Raw genomic sequence first — 19,896 nt, 5'->3', positions numbered from 1 at the left:
TGTTTCCGAAGGTGATGAGGCAGCATTGCTTGCCTCAAGCCTTTTGCGTAGCATCAAGACGACGTTCCCTGATCTCAAGATGTGGCGCCTTCCTGCATTGGCAATGTTGGTCGATCCTAGATACAAAGATGTCTTATGCTGAATGACCCGCAAAGCAATGGGCGTTGACTCTACTCACAATGGCAGCAGAAGTGACTGTGCCAGTTGATCAACATGGTACAGCACCATGTCAGAGCAGCACCTGCTCTGCAGACCCATCAGGGGACTCCTTGTGGAGCGCTCTTAAACACTTCAGTTCGCATGCACATCAGTCAAGCCGTACAATCTCGGATGAGGTTGCTGGGTACTTGAAGGCCCCCCTTCTTTCCCAGCCCGAAGACCCACTTGTGCGGTGGAAGCAAGCAGCCACCTTTCCCCAACCCTGGTTGCAGCTGCCCGTAGGTATCTTTCGATACCAACTACCCAGACAAGAAGTGAAAGGCTTTTTTCGACAGCAGCAGCTGTTGTAAGCTGCAGAAGGGAGCACCTCAAACCCCAGCATGTGGAACAGCTAGTGTTTCTGCAAGAAAATTTCTAGATTTTCGTAAATAATCAAGTTGTTTACTTTCCTTGAAAAAGTCCCAGACTGCAGCCCTCTGCCATTTTTTTTCTTTACTTGATACTATTCGAAATATTCGCTTTGAAATTATTCGAAAAGAACTACTATTAGCTTCAAAATTGCTTCGAACCAAAAAAAAAGCACTATTTGCGCAAGCCTCATCACAACACACCCAATGAGAACAGCAGCTAACCCTTGGGTGGGATTTGTGACACACACACAGTCCACACTGGTCCTGTGTCCTCTCAGCCTTCAACCTGTTTTCCGTTCGTGCACAATCAATATTTACTTTATTTATTTAAAATACTGCAGCGCCCAAAGGCACTGCTGCAGGCGGGAAGGAATACATGTCAGAATGAAGCGATTTTCTTTTGATAATGGCTCATGGCATTCAAAAAGCTTACATAGTGGACACACTAATTAAAGGGGCTCTGAAACACCTTCCGAGGAGAGGACATCAACTCGCTCAATCACTGCATTGTGTTGTCATGAACACCTTTTTTTGAGCCACGTAATACACTTCTACAAGCAGCAGAAGACCCACAATCATGCGCGAAAGTTGACGAGCCCTTCCCGGGGACTTTTTCATGCTCGCGCCCTCCTCCGTCGCTCGCTTCTACGTATACGTGTTGAGAGGCGGCTATTGGTTAAATTCTTTCAGACAGGCAGCTATCATGGTCGCGGCCAATAAGCCACGTAGCTCCATCGGGTCAGGAAGCTCCGCTCCGGAGGTGGGGCCGGCGGAGCAGCGCCAACCTTCCAGCGTGCAAAATGTGACAAGAGGAGAGGGAAAGGCTCGAAGACGCTGAAATTCAAATTTTGACCACAGATAACTCTGTTTCTACAAAGTGCATTAAAAAAAAATTCTTCCTGGACAATATTCGTGAAGCGGCGTGCTTTCACATCCCAGGCATACCGCAACTTTATTAGAGCCCCTTTAAAACCCTTGACACTGTATGACAAGTTCATCTTGCATGTGGCCCTGAACCTGTTTACTACACAGTGAGCCAGGAAAAGGAGGGAATAGTAATGTTAAGGGATAAAAAGGGAGCACCACTGATTGAAGAATAAGTGCAAGCTGACGATTTTTGAAGGTGAAATTAAAGGTAATAGACTTGGAGAAGGCATGCGATGCAGAGGACAGACTAGTGCGAAAATAGACAGAACGATCATGCAGTCGGTGGAGCCCGAGAACCAAGTAAAGTGTTGAGGTGCAGGTTAACAGGCGGTGCTGGTGGCCATGGCTGGTGAAGCACAGAGCTAAGCATGCAGGTACTGCGCTGAGAGAAACCTGACGAACGCCATCATTCTCCCATCAACACCTAACAGTGCTCACGTGATACACACAAGAGACAAGGGCACACACCTTGCGTGACAAAGGTGAGCCATCCTCGAGGGCAAGGAGAACGAGCCGCAGCACTTCCTCTTGCATGTGAGGTCCCAGGAACTGACAGCCGCGGGCTCGCACAGCGGCCCACAGGGCAGCACTCAGCTGCTGGCCACCCCCCGCCCCGCCCCCCGCCTGGTGCTGGTGATGCTGGAGGAGAAGTTCAAGGGCACAACGCTCGCCCAGGGAGCGAGCTGCCCGGGCCGCCCGTGCCCGCCCTTCGGCCTCAGACAATGGGCAGTGAACCAGGGAGACAAGCTTGCGCTGCAGGGGACGACTCAGCCAGCAGCCACCTGCATTGCCAGGAGCCACGTTCCATATCAGGTGTCACACACAAAAAAGAAAACTTCCTTGCCCACACAGTGGAACACAAAACTAGGAAGAGCAAGGGACACTACACACATGGAAGAAATTTTAGAAAACTGGGGAGCGTTCCTATGGCACACAGCTAAGCAGAAAGCAAATGGCAACAGACAACTTGTATAGACTCCATGCACAGCCTGCATTTTTGCGCGCTTTACTGTCCGAAAGAATGCCAGTGCCAACTTCATATTCATGACTATTAATAAAAAAGAGCAATTTTTTATTGCTGCAGGCTCACTTCTGACCCATTCAGGTGCTGCGCATTAGTTCAATTCAAAAATAAACATTTTTTCCCCTAAATAACATATCCAGGCCTCCAGAAAGCCAATTTATTAGTTTTCAAATGCACAAGACCAATTGTTAAAGTCCTACAAAAAATTATAAAGTTTCCTGCAAAGTGTCACAATGGCTGAAAATTGTTACATGGAGGTGCCAGGATTCGTCAAATAAACACTAATCGTCTTTCGTGGTAGAATCACATAACAATATTTCCTCGTCTGCATCAAGAAGTAAAACACGCTCAGTCTCAACTTGAACTGCCTGCTTTCAACTCCTTAATTCGTTCGAAACTAGAGTATGCTTGTGTTTCGTGGGATCAGTTCTTAAAGGATACAGTGAAACATCGTTACAACGAAGTGGTAAAAAATCATAAAATAGTTCAATACAGCTTAAATTCGTAATATAAGATATCGCCAAAGGACTCGATGGAGAAGCTAAATTTAGTCAGCGAAACAAACGCCAACTGGGAGAAACCTTTTCTGCAGTTTTAGCACCATTTCAAAGCCACTCGCGGTGACTGCGGATGCCGCTAAAACTGTGCTGCAAACACTAGTTAAGTTGGCTTCGCCGCACAGCACCGCTGCACGCAGCGGCGGCGGCAGATCAAATGCCAGCTAGGGCGGCTTCCTCGCATTACAGCGGTGTCGTTATTCAAGAGTACTTGTGGGACATACTAGGCGCATTGGATGTGGAAGATGGAGTAATTAATCTTTTGAAAGATATATATATATAACGGTAACAGGGTGCTTATAAAATAGGAGAAAAATGTATCAGGACCTATAGAGATACAGTGGGGACTTGGACAAGTATGTCCTCTGTCTCCTTTGTTGTTCATGTTGTACCTGCAAGGGCTAGAGACCATACTAGAGAGGAGCGGACTAGGCATCAACCTTTCTTTTTTCAAGCAAGGAGAATGGATTAAACAGTCATTACTGGGACTAATGTATGCGGATGATATAGTGCTATGGCTGAAAACAAGGAAGATTTGCAGCCGTTGATAGACATTTGTGGTACAGAGGGAGATAGATTAGGTTTCAAGTTTAGTGAGGAAAAATCTGAAGTCGTGATATTTAATGACGAGGGCAGTGAGCATAGAATACAGGAGTTCACCCTAGAAGTAGTGGATGAGTACAAGTATCTTGGGGTGTGGATAAATAACGGTGCTGAGTATCTAACAGAGCATGAAAAATATGTAATGAATAAAGCTAGTGGGAATGCAGCTGTCATGAAAAATAGGGCACTGTGGAATCACAATAGGTATGAAGTGGTAAGAGAGATCTGGAAAGGGGTGATGGTTCCTAGCCTCACTTTCGGCAATGCAGTCCTGTGCAAGAGACCAGATGTTCAAGCAAGGTTAGAAATCAAACAACGCGGCGTATGGAGGCTAGCTTTGGGAGCACATGGCAATACACCAAATCAGGGGGTACAGGGTGATATGGGATTGGTGTCGTTCGAGAGCAGAGAAGCTAGCAGTAAGATAGCATTTGAGGAGCGACTGATGAGAAAAATGGGGGAAAAGCAGTGGGCTAGGAAAGTTCTAAGATACCTGTCCATAAGGAATGTTGACACGAAATGGAGAAAGCAAACTAGAAAATTGACAAGCAAATATCTGGACAGCAGCCGGGGGCAAATCAGCAATTATCGGTTAAGAAAAAGGTTAAAGAAACAGAGAGAGCTCTGCGGAAAACAGGGATGCTGACAAAATCGGCACTGGGAACATATACAGGATCTTTAAGCAGGAAATTGCCAAAGAAAATATTTATGATAATTGTAGGGGAAGCTCTTTGTTGTTTGAGGCCAGGGTGGGAGTTTCGCGGACTAAGACATATAGAGTCAGGTACCACGAGATAGACACGTGCTGTGCTTGTGGAGAGGAGGAAGAAACAGCTGAACACTTTATACTTTTCTGTAAAGGGCTTCACCCTGCAGTGGAAAGCAGCGGGGATGATTTATTCAAAGCATTGGGGCTTAAGGACTGCGAGGGAAAAGTAGATTTTAAGTGGGTAGAAGTAACAAAGCAAACGTTATCTGACTGGTGCTAAAATCAAGACAAGAGTAAAATTTCACAAGTCATGACTAGGTGACTTGAACCACCGCCCTATTTAAAGGGTCTAGCCTTATCCATCCATCCATCCATCCATCCTGCGCTCGTCCCGTAGGCGCCCGCACGCTCGCTTTTCTCAGAGCTTGACACCTTTCAGTAAGAGTCGCTTATATTTTCGTTGTTTGTGTGTAATTTGATCAGGAAAAAGCATTTTGCAGCTGTGTGATAGGAAAGTGCTTTGTGCCGTTCTGCAACAGTGGATATAAGTTGTGCGAGAAGTGTTTCCTTTTCAAGCCACCGCATGATGAAGCGAGGCTGGAAGCGTGGAGGCAGGCAATACCACACAAAGACAGAGTGCTTCAGAGGACTGGCCAAGCGTGTGAGAGACATTCTGTACATTTCATTTTAAAGAATTGGTCTGCTAAAATTGATGGCTGTGTGCTCATGTCGGGTGCAAGGAGGGCAGGCCTCGTGAAAGGTGCGGTGGCAACTATTTTCGAAGGGGCACACAAGTACTTGTCAAAGAAAGTAAAGAGTCCTCGGAAGCACATAAGGCGACAGCCTCATTCTGTTGCTCCCTGCTTAACTGTTGTGCAGTCTAGCAGCTCTTCCGATGTTGAATCTGTGCGCTCTGATGAAGCGGCAACAACTGACCGCACTGCAACAAGTGTTGTTGGCGAAGGTGACTGTGAAGCAGAGAACACGGTCATGGAACCAAACAAGACGCCATTTGAAATATTATTCAACTCTGCTCCAAACACGCGCCTTCCTGGATCATCGTGGGCGGTTGATTGAATCGACGCCGAAAGAATCAAGGACGTTCTGTTCAACGACGCTTGCATTCAGCACAGTGATGGGTCCAGTGTCGTGTTTACGAAAAAGTCGCTGCATGTTAAAAGCGACAGGTCAGTTCAAGTATATGTTATGGGCAAGCCAGTTGAATGTGGTACTGCTCGGATCAGTTCAGTTTCCGAAGTAGACGCAATGTTAACTGCTGTTAGTAACTTCAGTGTTTATTGTGGAGGACCTATTTTGAAAAGTTTTCCTTCTGTGCTACCTGAGTGTACCTTTGTTGATTTTCAAGGAAAGTGGAAGCACAATAACTGCCTGTAGGTGACCTCTGGAGGCGGTACATGTCAGCCATGCAGTACTTTATCAGACACTCTAAGGATACATGCTGATCAATAAGCCATGAGATCTAAGCAAAAGCGCCATTTGAAATGCTTAAGATTGTCAGCACTGCACAGAGTTGCATTGCCCACCCAGCAGCAAAGACTTGATGCCTTGCGCCTTTCCAGAGTTGCGCTGCAACACTCACGAGCAAGACTTGTGAAGTGTAATAAGCTTCTGACAAACCAGCTTGAGGGAGTCAAGAAGGAAATGGTGAAGCTACAAGAAGAAGACATCACAGAAAAGTTGCAAGCTCTTGATGTGCCACCTGCACAGCTACTTCTTTTGAGGGAATGTATTTCTGCTGCCAAGTGCACAACGAAAAAAACAGAAGATATACAGATGACTGGTTCCTACTGTGCCTGCTCCTTAATATACGAAGCCCTGCTACGTATTCCTTCTTGTGAGGTAATATGTAACATATTACCCCTTCCCTGTGTATCCACATTTAAGAAAGTACATAAGTATGGTTGGCCTTAAATGTGGCTTTGATGAAAACTTTTTTAAAGCTTTCAAGATGAAAGTCTCCAAGAAAACGCCATTCGAAAAAAGAAGGATTGCTCATTTTCGATGAAATACACGTCAGGAAAAAGATGACTGTCTACTCTCAAACAATGACCTATGCAGGGCTTGTTGATTATGGAGAGCAGGGTGTCCAAAGCAATGAACTGGCTGACCATGGTCTTGTCTTTGCTTTTTCACCATTTGGGGAGAGCTACTTACAGCTGGTTGCTGTTTTTGCTGCCAAAGGACCAATAAAAGGCACTTTTCTTGCAGAACTACTCCTCCAGTGCATTGTGCACTTAGAGGATGTTGGTGTTTTTGTTGATGGTGTTGTGTGCGACGGTGCTTCAACTAATCGAGCTATGTGCAGACAGCTCAGGGTAAGTGGTGCATTAGGAAATGTTACAAATGCATTTGAGCATCCGGTGGACGAGTCTAGAAAAGAGTATATCCTCTAAGACATCCCTCCTCTTTTTAAATGCATTCGCAATCACCTTCACGAGAAGAAAGCTTTGAAAAGACAAGGCCGATTCATAAAACGGTCCTGCTATGATGTTTTGTATGTGGCAGACATAAAACATGCTGCTGAGCTCAGAGTATGCACAAAGTTGACATACAACCATGTTAACCCGTCGAATATGTTGAAAATGAGACTGAAACTAGCCACTCAACTTTTCAGCAATCCTGTCGCAAAAGGCATAGAGTTTTATTCACACAGTGGTATACCTAGTAATTATAATGCAGTGCCAACTGTCGTGTTTACGCTTTTTCTTAATAACATATTTGATGCCCTCAACCGGCGCTTCCCATGAGAAGGCCTTATTCTCGGACGCAAAGACTTTGTAGTAACTGAGAGTCCCTCCAGGTGACTCGACAAGTGGGAACAAGAAAGTGTTGATGGAGACATTCCCAAAGACTTTTTCCTGAACCAGTCAACTGCAGAGGGATTGCAAGTGACATTAAAGTCAGTTCAAGAGCTGTCCACTAACCTGTTGACGGAATGCAAATTCAAATACGTATGTTCTCACATCTAAGAAGAATCAAGACCGTTTGGAATGCTTTTTTGGAATAATAAGGCAAGCAGGAGGCCAGAATGAACACCCGACATTTCCGATGTTTTTGCAGCTTTACCGAATGCTTTCACTGTATTCTTTGCTGAAGCCACCACAGTTTGGGAACTGCACAGCTGCTGAAAGCAGCAAATCTGCTTTTGTGACTTTGGCTGACCTTAGAGGTATATGCTGCAGAACGGCCAAAAAAGCTGGAACAACTGAGACATAAGCTGGACGGTCTGATCAGCGAAGGAAGCTGGGAGTGCGAAGAAATATTCGAGCACAATTACTGCAATGTAACTGTAGTTGATTGGATTATCTATTATATTACTTGATTCATAACAAGGAAACTAGTCAATCAAACATCATGCATTGTGTACAAAGAAGTACTTAAAGGACACAAAAGCCTCTCAAAAGCAGCTAAAGCTGACCTCGTTAACTGCAAGACGAGAGGGAGGCTAACGCATCCAAATGCACACCTTTTCCAGCTTTTCAGACATACTGAACAAGAGTTTGCGAAGTATGCAGACCAGAGAGATGCATACGATAAGACTACAGATGCTGTGCTGGTACATTTTGAACTTACTTTCCCCTGCAATCTTTCAACTGCAAGACGCGAGGGAGCCTAACGCATCCAAATGCACACCTTTTCCAGCTTTTCAAACATACTGAGCAAGAGTTTGCGAAGTATGCTTCACCTGCAATCTTCACAAAGAAGATATTTTGGCCAAGTTGCTGCACTATTACGTTTGTCTATGCATGTGTCAATACTGCCAGCAGTTAAAGGCTAATAATGAAAAGAAAAGCCAGGATTTGCATAAAATGTCTAAGCTTGTTTGAGCTCATGCATCTTGAATACAGAGGTGAGCAAGTTCAACATGGTATTTCTCATAATCTAGAAACTTGTGTGAGTGTTGTTTCTACTTCAAAGAGTAAAATGAATCACTTTGCATATTATGTTCTGAGTGTTTTGATGGTCAGTCTATGGACAAATAAACAAATGCAGCCTTGTAGCACTTATTTGCATACGGGAAACAAGGTCCTATGTAGATGTTTTGCCTATGACTGCACATAACTTCTTGGTGGTTATGCAAAGCCACTGGTTCATCACTTTTGCTATCATTGCTACATGTCATTACACTGCTTGACAACATACTCTAAAGTAGGTCCCATCAGATGGACATAGCACAGATAAAGGACCGCAGACTTGCTTTGTTAAGACTGGCGGAGCCTTGTCATTAAACAGCCTTCATCTCGAACCGCGCATGATTTTGATTGTTCGTCTTTAAGACATGAAATATAGCCCAGCATCCTTTAAGGTGTAGCTATAAGAGCCGTCAGCAAGCGCATCTTTGATGCACTTTGATCCGTGGATTCCTTGGCAGCGCTGCAACACGCTGTCGCGTCCCCCTCTTAAGACGAAGCTTAAGCATCTCATTTTTTCTGATGTTGCACGAAGGCAGTCAAAAAAGAACCTGGCATGAACGAGAGCTGTGAGCTTCCGATTTTTCGAAGCATTTTTTCTAAACTTACTGCAGTGCCAGTTCTTTTAGCCACCTCATTCTCTTTGATGCCAAACTTCACATATATTCTGCAGTTATCAGAAAAGTCCCAGGAACTATTAAATTATTAGGGGATTACTTCTGCTCAATAAAATCAGACAGCAGGAACCAAACAACACAGCCAATGCACTGTTTGAAACAATAATACAGCAAGTTGCTTCAAATAATAGTGCTCCCTACCTACAAAATGATCTGTTGGCAGGCAGCTGCTCACTCAGACAAGAAAACAAATTCCACACAAAACACTGGTGGCACTGCAGTGTGGGAATACATCACCAGACAAGGCGTAGGTAGGAAGGAAACTGAGCACTATCCCATATTGACAATCAGTGCCCTGTGTATCTTGCACGCCTAAATCCCATTCTGCACACTCTTCCCATGTGATGGTGCCTTCACACCAACCAGCACATTTGCTGAAGTCCTGCATCGGCAGCACTTAAAGAGGAAGCCGAACCACTGCCTACAGCCTTTTGATCTCAATGCCTCCAACTGTTTCTATGGCCACAGGCACAGAAAACATTGCACCATGGAAGGCTGCCAAATTACCATGGTCTGCAAAGACATATAAACTCCTCTTTGTTACTGGCTTCCTGGATTCCTCTGTCGCAGCTCACAGAATGCAGACAGGCACTTGCCCTGAGTGGCGGGCCTCAGTAGAAGTGCCATCTCATGGATGCAACGCGCTACAGCCTGCTCGGCACTCTCTTCTGGAACCACTGCCACGGGCGGAGCTGGAGCAGCGGAGGGCGCGGCCACCAGGTGCAGCAGTGTAGGGACGCTGTTGTCCGGCCGCCTCTGCTGCTGGAGGTGGCAGAGGGGCGTATGCGGGCCCCGGCCACAGCAGCAGGCGGCAGGGGGCGCCCCCCAGGAAGGAGGGGGCGGAGCCTGCACAGGCATGCTGGCTGCCCCCCCAGCTGGGCAACCTCGCCGGCCCACGGCGCCCTGCACATTTGGGACCCCCACTTTCACAGTTACACTTCGCGACAAAATCCATACTCAATGCATGTGCGCACACACACACACACTATCTGAACATGCAAATGCAACTTCCTCAGGGAAATCTCATGAAGTTTGGAGTGACAATTGCACAATAGCCTTTGCACCGACAAATAACACACAAGCAGCCGCCACGGTGGCTCAGTGGTTATGGTGCTCGGCTGCAGACCCGAAAGATGCAGGTTCGATTCCTGCCGGAGTGATCGTATTTTCTATGAAGGTGAAAAGCTGGAGGCCCATGTACTGTGTGATGTCAGCGCATGTTAAAGAACCCCAGGTGGTCGAAATTATCTGGAGCCCTCCACTGCGGCATCCCTCATAGCCCGAACTGCTTTGGGGCGTTAAACCCCATAAACTAACCAATCATTAGCACACAAGCTAATGGACTAGATCTCAAGAAGATGTGTAGTCAAAGTTAGCTCACTTCTTTAAGTAAAAATAAAAGCAAATAATTTGCTTTATTATTATGTAATGTGCTTTAAAAAAAAAAGAACAGACAAGAATTAAGAGAAAGAAGGCACACAATACTGTGTCCGACTTCAATGCGGTATTAAAGGACCATAGACACATGGTTTTATTGAGTGCTTTCTTCTTCCAAATGATGCTTTAGACATTAGAATACATGGATCACTGCGGGGTTTTCGGCTACAACTGCTAAATATTATATAACTGAGTTTCTTCTTTCATGCTGTTTCCGTTTCATCAACTGAACGATGGTTGCGACGAGTAATTGATGTTTAGGTCACGTGGCACACGAAAGAACGGCAATACTAATGTTAATACATAGTTTTAACTCATTACAGCACTTCAACCAGCCTTCTTCAATACCTAGAATTGCAACAAACAACGTATCGGCAGTTATATTGCTGTTCTTTGTTCCTCACGTGACCTAAACATCAACTACACGTCACAGCCATCGTTTGGTTGATGAAACAGAAACCAAAACAATGTCAAAAAGAAATTCAATTATAAATTATTTAGCGGTCGTAGGCGAATACCATGGGGTGCTCCATGTATACCAATGTCTAGTGCATCGTCTATAGTCCTTTAAAAGCCTTTTTTCCTCTCGTTCCTGTGTCTTGTAGTGCTGTTTTTCATCAACATGAACCACCAACTAGCCGGAGCCTTCAGTCTTGCAAGATGGAGTTAATTTTCACGGTGTTCAGTCATAAATGCATGTTTTGGCATAAAGCTCCACAAAAATTTCATGATTACATAGTGCACAAAGAAGAATTATATACCTGCCGTAAGGAAAATGACAGAGACAGTATTCTTGGTTTGTTTATACAACAAATAAAATTGCTGACGGCGTGATGACATGAAGCCTTCAAACCAATGACCGCTTTCTCCATTATTGTTACACCTGTGCAACTAGCAAACAGCTTTATAAACTGGCTGCTACCTAAAGCAGCTGTACATTCAATGAATACCATAACTACAACACAGCAGTGCCATCAAGAATACCATGCCTACAACTGCTGCAGAGATCACTGTTTGGTGAAATTCTGTGTGATTTGACATCATAGAAAATAGTGTCTCTATCAGCCCTCCATGTTACTCAAAGGTTCCTCACATTCTCCCATGAAATTCTTCATAAAATCTTTTCTACAACAAACTACAAGCTAATAATCACTGCATAAAGCTACTGTCTATCTTAGCTCATACCTTGTGTGGCACCTGCAACACACATAGAGAAAAAAGCACAGCATGGGCATGAGTGTAATGCAAATGTTTGAGCATTAGCTGCAGAGTGACAGCAAAGAAAGAATCCGAGCTCCGATCCAGGGGACGCTTGCTCTAAGCCTGGTCAGACGGTGGGTTTTGAACCAACCAGGCCACCTATTGCCTCCCACCTTCTCTCCATTGTCCTTCTCCCATTTCCCTCTCCCCTAAAAGTGGAAAGGGGATTTTCTTTTCTCCACTTTGTCACCTGGTAGAGCTGTGGATGATGGCACAAAACTGAGCAACAAACTAATAAGAGCTAACACTCGTATCAAAAGCACTGAAAAGAGAACAAAAATATTTGGTGCATTAAAGCATAGAATACATACTAACATTTTACATAGCACCATTTCATGTCAAAAATGGCCCAGAGCAGTCAGCATTTTTTTTCATTTTTAAATTTAAATTATGGAGTGTAACATCTTGGCTCTGAAGGGCATCATACTGGACGGCTTTGGATTAATTTAGACCAGCTGGAGTTGTTTAACGTGAGCTGACATTACAAACGAGTGCCTCTTGCATTTCACCTCCATCGAAATGCAGCTACTGCGGCTGGGTTTGAACCCGTGTCCTTCAACTCAGTAGCCAGGCATCTAACCACTACGCCACTGCAGTGGGTTGTGTGTACAATACTGTTTAATATCTTATAACAACTGTTTGTAATAAGTTACCTTACTGAAATTTACTTTATCCTTTTAAATAACCTTTCCAATTCAGACTGCTATACATGCTTGCATTGCATTGTATCATAATGTCATGTGTGTAAATATATCTTCACTTGTATATTTTTCTAGCATTTCCCTTACCCCCCATGTAACGCCCAGACAGGCCCCTATGGTATAGTAAATAAATTAGAAAGTAAAAGGCTATTACAAAACTAGTATTTCTGGCGACATTTGTACACAACATAAATTGCTGCCTTCTTTAAAATCAACACAAACTTTAGATGCACCTTGCTTAAACTGCTATTTTTGGGGTAAAATGTCAAAGCTGAACTTAGCTTCAACCTCCCCTTACAAATGTATCAAGGTCCCTTTCCCTCATGCACAAAGCCATTCATTTGCTAATTGCTGCCTTTTTAAAAATCAACACAAACTATAGATGCACCCTGCTTAAATTGCCATTTCTGGTGCAAAATGTCAAGGCTGAACTTAGCTTCAACCTCCAACCTCCCCTTACAAATGTATCAAGGTCCCTTCATGCACAAAGCCATTCCTTTGCTCCTTGATGATGGAAGCAAAACTAGGAACGATTCTAGTTGTGTATATTTGATTTCGTTGATCTCCACATGATACAGGCTCGAACATTCAATTCTGTAACCACTGCAATTACAGTTAACTACAGGATACAGAGCTCTAGCAAGCCTGTGCTATTATCTATATCTCCTATGCCTTAACTGAACACGGTTGACTCATTTCAGGCCTTTAGTTGACCATGCCCCATATAATTTTGGAAGTATTTGTTGCCATACTGTGAAAAGCAGAAATGCCTCTAAAACATCTGCCAGCCAGAATGTCCATAAAAAAATTGCCACAAATAATGCATCTGGAACAGCACTTCCGAGTGACAAACGCAAAAGTATAAAAACTATCGTTGTGCAGTAAGAGTAAGCTAGAGAGAAAGCCTGTCAAAGGTGGCCATGAAAAACTGGTTTTAATGGAACTGCATATCTTGTTCTCTTGCGCGCATGAAAACAGCTATTTCATGTCATTTTGTCATGCTTTTTTTGCTTACTCTGACATACAGATTCCATCATGCAGTATAACTAAGTTAGTGGCTTAAGCATTCTTAAACAAGCATTTGAGTGGAAAGCAATTCGAAAACCATGCTCTGCCAACTAAATTCAAGCCTCACGTGACCCAGCAGGTGACCTAGTACATAGGCTGAGCATACCTAGCTGTTACAACATAAACACTGGTTGAAACCTGACTACCTCTGCTGGTCTTTCTTATAATTTTAATGCAATAACTGCTTCTCAAATAAGATGGCATCCCATTTTACTAAACAAGCAAATGGAGTAGGACTGGTATAGTGTGGCATGTGGAATTTAATGTCCCAGAGCTCTATGTGGGCTATGAGAGACATTAGTGGAAGACTACGGATTAATTTTAACCACCTGAAGTTTTTCAGGTTCTTTAACGCGCACTGACATTACACAGTGCACAGGCATTTTCATTTCACCTGCAATGAAATGCAGCAACCCCGGCAGGGATTCAATCCTTCATCCTTGAGCTTACCAGCCACATGCCATAGCCGCTAAACCACCATGGCGAATTCAAGCAGGACTGGCTGACTGGCGACATGTGTCAATGGTTCACATTTACATGGATGAGGAAAGACTCAAGAGAAACGGAAGCCACTCAAACAGCTTGGCATATGAGTGCCTGAGTAATAACTCAAAGAATGAATAGTTAGCACTTTTCAAGCAAAATTCTTCCCACCTTGACTGTTCTGATTTGAACTTGGCCTTAACTTCAACATCTCGCTCGTCGCCCTGTAAGCTTAGCAATTAAGGAAGGCCACTGTATGCTTAGGTTGGAAATCATGACTCTCACTGTATGTAAACCTATTAGGTGTATATGTTATACACTAACTACCTGAAAATAAAATTGCCTCCAGCAGATAGCCACAAATCAAGGCTAGATTATAGTTTCCTGGCCAACTCATTTTCGTGCTGAATCATAAAAATGGAAATCTAGGGGGACGACTGAAAGCGAGATTATAGTGCATATCCTTGGATTTTATTCATTATAGAATCTGCATAATGTCTTGCTTGTTCCCTCTTAAAGCACCAGGTTAATGCATGTTTCATGCACTTCTTACACCTAAGAGTGTACACTAAATGCCATGATCTGTACTGCACACAAAAAAATATCTGATGCCACAATGCATCTGCACTAGCAAAATGCTAGCCTGCCTTCCTCAGCTGCAGGAAAATGGCACGGTGCCAGGCATGCGCTGAACGGCAAGCAAATAAAGCAGCTGGATTTTTGACCTGCCATACCCCTGGACCACAAAGCACCAACAGACAACAGCCACAACTTGAACACATGATGCACTCCTAATTTCACAAATAAAATGCCCACACTTTTAAAACCCGCCAGGTCGCCAAGAAACAATGACCCGAGACAGAAACATATATCCCTGTAGCAGTGCGTATCTGCGAGCCCGGCATTTTGCACAATGACACTTTGAACCCCTGGGAAAAGCAAACGGAAAGGAAGAGGAGGGGGGGACAAGAAAGGCCATTTACCTACGGCCATGTCATAAAAGAAAAGGCAGAGATTATCTCAGTGCAGCTAAAAGCTACACTCACATGACCTCGAACTCGCATCATCTAACGCCGTATCGCAAAGCAAACGACACGCGCGCGTCTGTTGCGCGCTCACAGTGGCACAAAACTGCAGCCAATGGAGAGCATAAGGCACGAACTACGTTCGCGCGCTGTCTCTGGGTTCAAACCGGCTGCAGTGACCGGCCAATTTTTAACCACGCGCGCATGGAGACACCCGGATAAGATTTCTGTCGTGGTGGAAGCGATTAGCTTAGCTAGTACCGTCTTCATGGGCAGGCCCTTCTGACGCCGGCCGAAGCTCGCTCCTCTTTCCAAGCCACTGCCCTGAAGCTAAAGCCAGCCTACACATGTGGCGGGGGGAGAAAGCAGTCGCGAGCGATGCAACGGGCTGCGGCTGCTTCGCTCGCGCGAGCCTCTCTGCGCTTCGATTCAAGCGTGGCGATCTTGCCAAAGCGCGAGAAAGTGCAATGCGAACGAATGCAACTCTTACCGTGCTGAGGACGAGGGGACTTTGCTCGGCAGGCCGCTGACGGCTAGAACGCTGCGGTGGATGGGAACTCAGCTGCCACGGCCCGACGCTGCCCAGTGGTGCGGCGCTCGAGCGGCATAGCGCGTGTGTCGGACAGGGGCTACGCGGGCAGCCAGAAGAGAGACTTAAGCCGCACTATGAGGTGGAAGCGCTTGCCTTTCATCGTCCAAGCAGCCGACACATTACGGACGGCAGCGTTGGAACCCGCGCCTCAGACCACCTCGTCCGCGGCGCCCCTCCGAAGAGTGGACCGCCGCTGTCTTCCTCAGGCTCGCGGAGCACGGGGTTCGCGCAGGGCGAAGCGAGGCTCGCGCGGAGCTCTGCCTCTCTCGAGAATACGATGCGGTCACCGCAAATGCGTCCAAAAGGGCCTGCTACACAACGACGACGACTAGCACAACAGCGGCAAAACAAGCCAGATACGCAACCAACACAACTGCAACACAACTAGAATTCCCGCAGGCTGCGGCGACCAGCTCAGTTATTGCATTCCTCTTTCCGGCGGCAAACACGGCTCCTCGTTTTGCAGTTTTTGCCGGTGCCACAGGGAGCGTTACAGCAGCCAATGTACGGTAACAACCAGCGTCCGTAACAGCCTAATATTTTTTTGCGACAGCAGCGCTTTGGCCGCAGCGGTGGCTCACAAAACTGAGCTCTTGAGAGATGGCACAAGGGCTGCAACATAGCGAAGGGTCGATTTAGCTGCCGCGCGCGGCAGTATGGGGAGGCTTATAAATAGGCGCTAGGCGTAGGGATATCGTTGTGTGCGTGGTCTTGTCTGCGTCCCTGTTTTTTGCGGCGGATCCGGTGAGCCTTGCGATGATCAAGCTCTTCTCGCTCAAACAGCAGCAGAAGGATGGCGAGGCGATGGGCAACAAGCCCACGAGCCAGAAGCGCGCTTCAGCTGCTCAGCTACGCATTACGAAGGACATCAACGAGCTGAATCTGCCCAAGACCTGTCAGATGGAGTTCCCAGACCCGGACGACCTGCTCAACTTCAAGCTGGTCATCTGCCCCGATGAGGGCTTCTACCGGAACGGACGCTTCGTTTTCAGCTTTCGTGTGAGTCCAAACTACCCGCACGAACCGCCCAAGGTCAAGTGTGACACCATGGTCTATCACCCGAACATAGACCTGGATGGCAACGTCTGTCTGAATATCCTGCGTGAAGACTGGAAGCCCGTGCTGACGGTCAACTCGATCGTCTACGGCCTACAGTACCTTTTCCTCGAGCCCAACCCCGAGGACCCGCTCAACAAAGACGCTGCCGAGGTTCTACAGAGCAATCGGAGATTGTTCGAACAAAATGTCAAGAAGGCCATGCTTGGGGGCTACGTCGGCGCAACGTACTTTGAACGATGCCTCAAGTAGCCCTACCCTTTCTGCTGACTTCTCTTTCAGGGGTCTGCGGGGAAGAATGGAATAGAGTGTGTGATGCCGCTGCTGCCGCTGCTACTGGTGCTGACGTCGCCGAAACCGCTGTGCCGTTGGGTGCTTCGTAGTGCGCCGCTGACAGCTTGCGCGATGGGTCCCGCTTCTTGTTTCTGGCGCTCCACGCGCACCAAAGCGCACAGTCTTGTTTCTACTTCGGTTTTGCTTGTGTAACCACGTTGCTGAAGAAGGCATGCTGTCTACTTTAGCGCTCTCGTTTGCCGAGTTATTTGCGGCGCATCGGCTGTAGTAGTACTGTATACATCCCAGACGGCACGGGTTATGTTCGGAGTGCACGTGCTTGCATTTCACTGGGAACCTTGTTGGCCTAATCATTAGACAAATGGTTGTCACCTGCAGTCATCATGACTCGCGTGAGCTGAACTGGAAATGTTTCTTCGCCGACATACCTGATCTGCGACAGTCGAATTTTTCGATGCCCTTACAGGTTTGTAAAAAAGCACGCTTAAGTGGAAGCCAAAAGTTTTGATTGCCTGTTGTTTGAAGATAGTGACTATGCTGGATTTTTGTGCTTTCTTTCCCCGAAGATATATCTAAGCTGAAAGGTGAACTTCCTTAACAGCACTCTAATTTGCAGTAAAGAATATAGTTGCTTTTCATGGATTGCTGTGCTTATTTTTGTTGACCTAATATATATATATGAGGTGAGGTCACCTACATTTGCTGGTATGTGCCGTTTCTTTTGAAAATCGAGAATTTTAAACAAAATATTCAGCGCACTAGCTTCAAGAAAGGACTTTCTTGCCAGCTATGTCTTATGGTACAGGAAACCTGTCCTAGTTTTTCTGGAAGAGTAAATTTTATTTGCCTCAGGGTGCCAAGGAGTCAGTTTTGTTGCGAATGCAGCACCTGTGACAGCAGCAGTAGTTTCTCAGTAGTTACCTGTGTGGGCCATGCAAATCTAGTGCGGCCTGCACTGCCCTTGCTTTCCATACTGTGTACGCATGCGCTCTCAAGCGTACAAAGTACGAGGGATGCTATGGACATGCCAAATGTGCAAGCACCATTGTCTCGCATGCAGTCTGTGTACAGTGTGGTTGGTGCGTGAGGTTGCTTTGGCTCGCTGAAAATGAACCACCATCCTGTTTTGAACAGTTCGAGCAGCGAGGGCAAAGTGATGTCGTGAGCCATCCTGTGTGTTGATAAAGAGCAGAGGTGCATCTCTCTATCAGTGCGTGGTAGTTTGCTGTGGTGTGTACAGTCTTTTGGAAAAAGTACATGAGCCACTTAGCGCACAATTGTAGTCACCAGGTTATCTTGTGGTGCCCCTGGTGCTTTGGGAAGTAAGGTGGACTCTCTCACTCTCCAGGGCACTAGGAACGCCACAGAGACCCACGGGCTCTTGTGACTTTTGGAAAAGACTGCGTGTTTGTCAGCCATTGCCTTTTAGTTCATGTTGTACAGGCTGGTCCACTGTGAGCTAGGGTACATGATCATTTGGCCAGTGTTCCGGGTAGAACGGCATCCACAGGAATTTGATGCAGTGTGTGCAGCCATCAGAGTCATGCTACTGGTAGCGGCTGCAGTGAGTTGCAATGCTTCAAAATTAGTTTTTTTAAGAAATTGATGAAAGTTTAGCAGACGAAAATAAAACCAGGCTGCAAGCTGGTTCTGCTCAAGACACAAGCCGCGTGTCCATGTTCTCTGTCACAGTGGGCACTTGTGCTTTGGTGGCTTGGGGGGTGTGGCATTTTACTGCAGAGCACGAGTTGGCAGGTTCAACTCCCAGCTGCAGTACCCACATCTCACCCGTGCACTGGAATTCTGGTGCATGTTAGAGTAGCCCCAGGCAGTTGAAGTTGGTTCAGAGCACTCCTGTATGGAATGCCTTCTAGCCGATGCGGTACCGTTGAAAATTTTTTTTTTCTGCCATAATGGGCCGCGCTGTACATTAGTGCCTCAGCACTGTTGTGGTAAGCAGCGCAGAAAACCATTTTTTTTTTTCCAAGTTTTGTTTAAAAAGCCCCTCCCCCTTTGTTTTCTTCTGCCTTTGTTTTGACATCTGCACATAGCAAGTGTCCTTGTTTAATCCTGGGTTAAGTGAATAAACAAACACTGGTTGCAATTGCAAGCCTCTTGTGCATTCTTTTCTGCAAGCATGTGCCCCCTTTTATATATTTTTCAGCACACTCATTTTAACGTATTAAATTAGTGGAGCTGGAACACAAACGTGTAGCTGTTTTGCATTCCAAGCATGTACACAAGATTTAAATTAGCCCCAACCACACAAACCATTTTCTGTGCACGTGCTTTAAAGGTGCACTAAAGAGGAATCTGAAATCTTTTTTTACTGCGGGAACTCAATCTATACGTTCCGACCATTCTTGGAGACTTCGAATTATTGTCCTGTGCGGCCGATTTCCCTAATTTAAATCAGATTAAACGTCCCGGCTCCCGCCTTTTTTTTTTCTAACTCAACACTGAAGGTAAGAGGAGTTGGCCAACAAGTGGAGTGCCTTTCAGCCAGTCCCGTGGCAGCTTGCCCCTCTGCTATTGGTGCAGTGATGCGTAAATCAGAGAGTCCACGTGACTTCCGTGGGCCTAATTTGCGGCTATGTTGTCTGCGACTGAAACTATTTCTTCACAGAAACCTAAAAAACTAAACAAAAGCGAAGCCGGCACGAGACTTGGTGAAAGGTCTTCCAGTGGAGCTTTGGTGGACTCCTACCTTTAGCGTTGAGTTCAAAAAAGGCAGCAGCCGGGACGGTTAATTTGATTTAAATTAGAGAATTGGCTGCACAGGACAATAATTTGAAGTTTCTAAGAATGCTCGGAATGTGTACATAATCGGCCAACAGTACCAAGGTTTCTTGCCATGGTTCTAAATAAGTACATAATATGCTTTAGTGTTCTTGCGCCAGAAAACAATTTTGCAAGTGACCCTTGCAAGGAAGCAATAATGGTTTCATCAGTCATTGGGTTATAAAAAATAACGCAGAAAGA

General features: G+C 45.8%; 2 protein-coding genes across 8 annotated transcripts in view; one reads left to right on the top strand and one right to left on the bottom strand.

The window, feature by feature from the left end:
- The window catches only part of roq (RING finger and CCCH-type zinc finger domain-containing protein roquin), a 157,021-nt gene extending 140,948 nt beyond the window's left edge, over positions 1-16,073 (bottom strand). For all 7 annotated transcript variants that reach the window (XR_013311510.1, XM_077650136.1, XM_077650138.1 and 4 more), the window contains exons 1-3: positions 15,463-16,073; positions 9,595-9,901; positions 1,965-2,278 (exon numbers count right to left, since the gene is read on the bottom strand). Coding sequence is in view for 6 of the 7 variants with exons in the window: in XM_077650136.1 (XP_077506262.1) it covers positions 1,965-2,278; positions 9,595-9,856 (576 nt within the window). In the remaining variant the exon portion in view is untranslated. The remainder of the gene's footprint in view (positions 1-1,964; positions 2,279-9,594; positions 9,902-15,462) is intronic.
- A 130-nt stretch (positions 16,074-16,203) lies between these two features.
- Positions 16,204-19,018, top strand: LOC144115678 (NEDD8-conjugating enzyme Ubc12-like). Its single transcript, XM_077650144.1, has one exon. It carries the CDS (start codon positions 16,321-16,323, stop codon positions 16,870-16,872), a length of 552 nt encoding a protein of 183 aa, XP_077506270.1. The 5' UTR covers positions 16,204-16,320; the 3' UTR covers positions 16,873-19,018.
- Positions 19,019-19,896: the final 878 nt, after the last annotated feature.

The sequence above is a fragment of the Amblyomma americanum genome, chromosome 1 (assembly GCF_052857255.1).
Source record: "Amblyomma americanum isolate KBUSLIRL-KWMA chromosome 1, ASM5285725v1, whole genome shotgun sequence".
NCBI lineage: Eukaryota > Metazoa > Arthropoda > Arachnida > Ixodida > Ixodidae > Amblyomma > Amblyomma americanum.
This window is presented reverse-complemented; position numbering and strand designations above follow the sequence as displayed.

Bases quoted from the DNA above. Each gene is read 5' to 3' on its own strand.
- LOC144115678 (XM_077650144.1), top strand. From the start codon at position 16,321: ATGATCAAGCTCTTCTCGCTCAAACAGCAGCAGAAGGATGGCGAGGCG.